At 45.8% G+C, this 7,561-nt stretch overlaps 1 protein-coding gene across 7 annotated transcripts in view; it reads right to left on the bottom strand.

Moving 5' to 3' along the window:
• SLC4A11 (solute carrier family 4 member 11) overlaps positions 1-7,561 on the bottom strand; it is a 123,428-nt gene that overhangs the window by 29,819 nt on the left and 86,048 nt on the right. For all 7 annotated transcript variants that reach the window (XM_027705563.1, XM_027705562.1, XM_027705567.1 and 4 more), the window contains one exon: positions 5,114-5,198. In XM_027705563.1, the coding sequence (XP_027561364.1) occupies positions 5,114-5,198 (85 nt within the window). The remainder of the gene's footprint in view (positions 1-5,113; positions 5,199-7,561) is intronic.

The raw sequence follows: 7,561 nt of genomic DNA, 5'->3' as shown, positions 1-7,561 counted from the left end.
TGCTCACAAAAAATCTACCCTTTCACAGAGGTGACTGCTCACAAAAATCTACCCTTTCACAAAGATGATTGCTCACAAAAATCTACCCTTTCACAGAGATGATTGCTCACAAAAAAAAAAATCTATCAGAGATGACTGCTCACAAAAATCTACCCTTCACAGAGATGATTGCTCACTCTTTAACTTCAGTTAAAGCCCTGACCAAACACTGCCTCCTTGCACAGACCCACCCGTCACAAGCACTAAAATCCAGCCTTAACCACAATTTGCCTTTTGCCTTTTTAAAGTCAACATCTGGCAAAGCATTTTCAGGCTGCATTGGCAGCCCTGGACTGACATGACTCCACTCAGAAGAAGGTGGGCTGCATTGTGGTGCCATTTCATCTGTGACAGGCTCATAAAGCCCCTGAAAAACGTGTCACTCCACCTGCACCACGAACATTTACAGCAGAAAAATCAGCTCTGGGTCCAGCTGTGAGGTTTGAGTAGCTGACTATTACAGGAGCAATCCCCTGAAATTAAGGTATATATCTACACATTGAAATGGGGAGCAATTATATTTTATGTTCATCAACATGACAGTTCTACTTTACTTGCCTGGATTTCTGAAATGTCACATTTTTTGGAGACAAGGGGAGAGTTTCAGAGAAAACTGCAGCATTCCTGGCCTTGCTTTGCCTGGGATTTGGCATCAATAAGGAAATGGAGACCCAAAGACTGCACTTAGAGCTCCTTAACTCTACTAATTTTACATTTACTAAATCAAAGTCTTGACTGATGGACATTCTATGAAATGTCCATGTCTATGTTAATGTTCCTTGCCAATTCTCTGAAATATCCTGTGCAAAACAAGTTTAATTACACTGACCCACAGCACAGCAAAAAGGACATGTCTATTAAAGCTCTAATTAAAAAAAAAATCTCATATTTTACTGTTAAAAACACTACAAGAATATCTGTTCATAGGTCTTCAGTCATAAAAACACAAAACTTCTAATGCCCTCAAGCTGGGTTTTCACTTATTTGATGGTTCCTGGACTTTGCCTCATGTTCTGGAGATGAACCTTCTCCCTGAAGTCCTGAGAAGAGTAAATCACAGCACAAGTGGGACCAGGAACTTCACTGGAAAAGAAAATCCACTCTTACTGATATTGGAGAAGCCAAGCAAGTGCTCAGAGTAGAGAAGCAGGAAGGAATAAATCAAGGGCTCAGAGCTTTCCCTTCCTCTCTTGCTCCTTTCAGCCCATTTCCCATGAAGTGCTTGTCTCTTGGAAGGAAAATCCACAGCCAAACCAAGGGGCTTTTGTGCATCTTCAAAGCATTTCTGTCACCAATGAGACAGGGAGAGACTTCAAAGCAACTCAGGTCACGATGCCCCAAAGCATCCAAGAAATCAGAATGTTCACCTTCAGTCCCCAGGTGATATTTGGGGATGAAGGGATGCACGAGCTCCCTCTATCTAACTCAGGGCAGGAGAGGCATGGAAGAGATTATCTGCAATCCCTTCACTTTTCCACCTTCCTCAAGAATGGAATCCTGCCAGACAAGGTGGCCAGGGCAGCCAGGTGGGAGAGTCAAAGAGCTGGCACATCCAAATCCACAGGCAACATTCCAGCAGGTTTAAGCTCTGAGTTCTGTCACACAACCAGTAGGACAACAGTTCCCTTTCAAATCCCGTTTTTCCAGTGCCTTCAAGCCTTCCATCTGAGCATGCCTGCATTACAGGGAGCGTTGAAGATCTCCCTCCTGCAAACAGCTCACCAAATTCCAAGGATTCTGCCAGTAGATATGCTGACCTTACTCTCAGGAGCTGGTCAGGGACCCTCTACAGGACCAAGGACAGGGAGAAATCCACATCTCCAGCTGAACTTATCCATCCACCACAGCCATGTACCAAAGACACAGGTCCAGAAAAACAAGGAGAAAGGGAATAAGTCTCACTTCTCCTCTTTCTCCTCCACTCTGCCTCCCCCAAGGGGTGAAGGGATGTGGCAGAACACAGCAAAGCTCACCAGAAACATCTCTGGCACCTCAAATTTCCCACTGGGCACTTCAGGCACTACACGTTGGTGTTTATTCCTCTGTGTTGTACCAGAAAAACAGACACTGAAGAATAAAGACAGCAACTTTTAGGAGTGTCAGAAAACTTGTATCTGAGCTTAGGCAGGTTTCCCTCCTTCAGTCAAACCAGCCTCAATATAAAGAAATTTCAGGAAGCTCCTGTGGCTTGACTGAGATGTAAAGAGTAATAAAATTGATACACAAGTGTTTTGAGCCTCTCTGACAAGATCAGGATGAATGATGATCAATCAAACTACTTTTTAAGACAGCAGAATCCTGCATACAAAGGCTGCAGACATTAAGAAGAGAACATGTGCCAAACGGTGTGAATTCCAGTTTAAAGGAAAACTACAGGTGGTTTTAGGCTCAGCATGATCCAACTGTTCATCTTCACATGCTCCTGCTGGAAGACATCTATTACAAGCACCTATAACGCTAAAATCCTGGACCAAGAGTTTAGAAAACTCTTCCTTGATCTCTGCACGTTCAGTAAGATGCACAAGACTTCAGAAAACAAAGCTGACAGGTTCCTAATCTAGAGTAAGAGGGAAAAAGAAGAGGAAGACTACTCCTTTCTTTCCCAAATCACGGTGGTTAAGGATAATTTAACGGCCAGCTTTGTGCAGTGTGTGAAGAGAACCAATCCCCCAGAACTCCAGCTGGCCAAGGATGTGCTGATCCCACAACGGCCTCACCGTTTATCACCCTGCCCTTCACTGGTTTATCTGTCCAAACCAAACCCCAGGATGCTTCTCAGGTTGAGGATTTAGAGACTCCAACCATTCAAAAAGCAGCATCTGTGCAATTCAGAGCTCTTTGATGATGCACATGTGGCTGTCTGGAGCGCAGACACACTTGGATGGTTCAAATCCCTCATGTTCTGATACTCTGCTGCTTTGAGATGGTCCAGGAATTCCACATTCCTGATCACCTTCGGTCTCGGTGGTTTATGGCAGATGCTTTATGCTCCATCTGGTTTTCATTTAAAGCAGCTCCTTAAAGAATTCATCCTAATTTCTAGCTTCTGGGAAGAAATGGCACATACTAATATACAGGGGGTTCTTTTTAAAATCCCCCTTTCCCTATATCCCATTTTGAAAGGGCACAACTGCTCCTAAGGCAAGAACTTCCCATTTGAGCTGAAGTGGTTCTGGAGTTTCACTGGGCTCTTTTCTGCGTCTCCACAGGTTTGGTAACAATGCCCTGACCCTTTTTAACATACAGTTGCATTTTATACCAGTTTTATATCCACTCTGTGCATCAGTTCATGGAAGGCTTGTGGAGCTGGGCTCCCCAGGGCTGAGCCAGCACACACAGGTTAATTTGGATGCATTTTGAGCCAGAACATGGACCCTCAAGTGGGTTTCCAAATCTGCTGACAGCCAAAGGTTGGCTGCAGGAGCATCATAGGATTTTGTGGCTGTAAACCTGCTGTGCTCAGGACACAGCCACGACAGACACTGCCCTGTCTTGAGGTGAACATGGGTCCCCCACAAGGTGTTTCTGCAGTAGTTCCCTTCTGAAGTGCCTCAGTATCCCTTTGTAACGAAAAATGAGGCTTTGACAGCTCTACAAAGGAGCAGCCACAGAGATGAAGTGTCCAGATTAGGAGCTGAAGTCCCCTGCCAGACCTGATGCCAGCAATGCACACATCAAGAAATATTTGTTCTGTTTGATCAAACTCCTTGCTGCTGCCCTGGAAGTCATGTCATGTCCCCCTTCCTCCTCAACATATCTCAAATCCCCAGAGAAATCAGCACTAGCTTGACTCCAAATGGAGCCTGCCTACACCCCTAAAACTCCTGGGAAGAGTTTCATCCCAGCAGTGACAAAGCAGCTGGAGAAAGCATCCAGCTCTCAACCCCTGTGCCAAGCCAGCAGCTCATCCTGTTTTATTCTCTGAGTGGATACCAGTAACTGCTCAACACATTGTGGGGAATGATGCATTCCTAGCTGAAAAAGCTGGATCCTTGTGGGAAGCAACTCCCCAGACACAGCACCTCCTTCAGCTGAGCATCAACCATTCCTCTGCTGGTGGTGACCATCCTTGTGGGAAGGACACACATCCACAGCCTGGTCACTCTTCTCTCAGGCTTAAGCTGCTGGGGAAGGTGGCTTTGCACTAAAATACTTTGCAAATTGGGGCTTGGGTGTGCACCTTGTTTTCATGCCTAAGCCAAGGGAGATTGCCCTCAGCTGTGGCTTGAGCTGAGGAGAATTTAACAGCAGGAAGGTGTCTGATAAACCTCCAAAGTTCTTCCTGCCTACACTCCACTTCTTCACTTCATGCAAACTTTCTATGTTTGATACATGAATACACTAACCAGCTCCCCTGTAAGCCCAAAAAACGTGTTTTGATGTCAGGCTGGGGCTCTGTAATCATGGTTTGCCCCAAGGACTTCTCCCAGCCTTCAAAGATCCCTGAGAGTTTGAAAGATAAATGGGGAAAAGCAACTCTTAAACCCCACAAGGCCACTGTGGAGCTGCATAAAGCCCAAAACCTGAGGCTCAGTGTAAACACTGTGTGGCTGCTGCTGTGATCTGGTGAGAGCAGACAAGCTATATCCTGTTTTTCACAACACCAAGCTGTGAAGCTACTGCAGCCCTCACATTTTGCTTAAGCATTTTCAACTCCCGCAGCATCACTAGAAATACGGGTGATGTTGTACTGCAAAGACAGAAGAAAGGGTTTATTAGGCCAGTGCTGACTAATTAGGTTGCAATGAGTTGATCTGAGTCTCCACGTGGCAGTAATCGATGCATTTAATGGCCTCGTTGCTTCTTAAAAATTCAAATCCTCATCTACACCCCATCAGCACCTTAATTAAGGAAACACTGCAAGCGCTCCTCATCTCCAGTGCAAGTGCTGCTCATTCACAGCCTTTTGTCCAAATATTCTTATTTAAATCAGGAATAAGAGGGCTATTACACATATCAAAGCACACATTCAATGCACACTGTAAACAGGACATCACATCACCCACAAAAAAAAAAAAAAAAGAGAATAAATCCCAAGCCAGGCCAAGGCTTTCATAAACATTGGCCAACGTACCATCGGTGAAGTCCAACGCGTACACTGGAAACCTTCGTGCAATGTCATCAGAAATCCCCTTGCCAACATTGAGAAACTCGTGCAGCTAAAGAAAGGAAGGAAGTGCTGTGTCAGAGCAAAGGCTCACGCATTGTTAAAGAGATTAACCTCCTCATTCAGCCCGGAGAGGGGCAGAGCTGCTCGTTTTCAATAGGGCATTCAACTCCCATCTTGTCGTGATAATAAAAATAAACTCGTCGGGCCTCGATTTATATCCTCAATAGCATTGTAAATGAGAAAATATCCCCCCCTCCCCCCCAGACCACCCTGTTTTCCTCCCTTCCTTCCCTTTTTTCCCCCTCCCATTCCTATCTGCATCCCTGGTTTTGCAGGTGAGGGAGCTGATGACCCCCTAGAAAGGGTCGGACCTTGGGTACCCCGGGGTTAAACATCACGTCAGAGATGCCAACTTTTTTCTTTAGATTCCAGCACAAAAAACTCTTCCCCCAAATCCACATCAAGGGGATGCCCAGCAAGTGCTCCATCCTTTGGCATTTCCACGGGAAAAGGAGACCTCAAAGAGCTGTAGTAAGGGAATTAAGGCTTTCTGCACCTCAAACTCCACAACCAAAAGGGAACAAGCTCGAATAACTTCACATAAATCCAAACCATAATTCTTCCCATTAAAAGGCAGTAAGAACATTGTGAAAGGGTTCCAAATATCCAACGTATTTGCTTTTATTTCTGGTTTGGGGGCCTGCAAGGTGCAGAGTGATGGGTGATATGATCTGATGCTCACCACAGGCAATAAGGAGCTTGTCAGGAATAGGTGACAGCTGCTATTGACTCTCAGCCTCCCAATTCTCACAACTCCATCCTTATGGAAAGCACATGGAAAGAGTCAGAGTAGGCAACACTTGCAAATGAGGCACCTGTCAGATTTTCTTCCCTGTTATTCTTGGAGCACACACACACACTACTCTGAAAATCCAATACACCTTTCTGGAGTGATAACAACCCCAGCTGGCTCATTTAAAACTTACCGTATATTTGGTGCAGAATTAGACACAAAAGACTTATAAGCTCTGCTAGAGGGTGCAAGGGGGGAAATAAAAAAATCACAGATCCAAAATTTACACCAGGAGATCATCTCAAAACAGCAGGGAACTCTTGCTTTGGTTGGTTTATGTGGAAACTGATAAAAATTACTGCTTTAGAAAGGACTTGACGCTACAGTGCTCATTTAATAGACTACACACAGCTTTGCCTTCTCTGCTGGGACTCACCTGCTTGCAGCACCTGGAAGATCAGATAAATAAAACACAGAAAGGAAAGTTTTCCTTCAGGAGGAGTGCACTGGGCACAACAAACTCGAGGGTTTGGGGTGTAAAAGACACCTCAGAGGACCAGCTCCTTTATCAGGATATGGTATCTCATATTTCATACTTAATTCTGTTGCAATTTGCCAACATCCCTGTAGAATTTTAGGACAGTTTATAGCCTAACCTGAACAACGAGGATGAAAAGACAGATGTTATGCTGGCAGACACCAGCAAAACATCTGCATTTTAAGGATTCCTGAAAAAGCCAAGAGCCTCAACCACATTCAGTGGCGGGGTTGGACATCAAAGCCATATGCACTCGAAAAGCAATTTAATTTTTTCCCCCCAGAAAGAGATTCCTGAAGGCATGAGTCAGCCAGAGAATCACAATGGCTTTAACGACAAGGATGTTTACTTATCATGCTGCACTGAGCACAGGGAAAATGATGCTCAGGGTGTCTCATCTTCCGGGGCAGAGGCACGGGGCAGCTCCTGGGGCAGGCAGGGAAAGGGCACCTGGGCACAAAGCCTGTGTGTAGGGAGCTGTGAGTGGCACTTCCAGGGATGCAGGGGCAGCCACGGCTTCTCAAGGCAACCTGTGCCAGGGCCTCCCCTCACAGGGAACAATTTCCTCCCAATATCCAACATAAATCTACCCTCCTTTAGCCTAACATCCTTCCCTCTTGTCCTGTCACTCCATGTCCCTGCAGAAGTCCCTCTCCAGCCTTCCTGCAGTCCCCTTTAGGCACTGGAAGACTGCTAAAACACCAAGTTATAAAAGATTAAAAAAAATATAAAATATAAAAGACCAAGTTTGCTGACCTCTGAAGTTGCAGCCCTTTTTGGATTTTGCTTTTACCCCCCAACCTATCCCACCCCACACTTTTTCCCTGTCCAGCTCCCACCCCACACTTTTTCCCTGTCCAGCTCCCACCCCACACTTTTTCCCTGTCCCGCTCCCACCCCACACTTTTTCCCTGTCCCACTCCCACCCCACACTTTTTCCCTGTCCCACTCCCACCCCACACTTTTTCCCTGTCCAACTCCCACCCCACACTTTTTCCCTGTCCCGCTCCCACCCCACACTTTTTCCCTGTCCCGCTCCCACCCCACACTTTTTCCCTGTCCAACTCCCACCCCACATCTT

The sequence above is a fragment of the Neopelma chrysocephalum genome, unplaced genomic scaffold (genome assembly GCF_003984885.1).
Source record: "Neopelma chrysocephalum unplaced genomic scaffold, ASM398488v2 Primary Assembly neopelma1_345, whole genome shotgun sequence".
NCBI lineage: Eukaryota > Metazoa > Chordata > Aves > Passeriformes > Pipridae > Neopelma > Neopelma chrysocephalum.
This window is presented reverse-complemented; position numbering and strand designations above follow the sequence as displayed.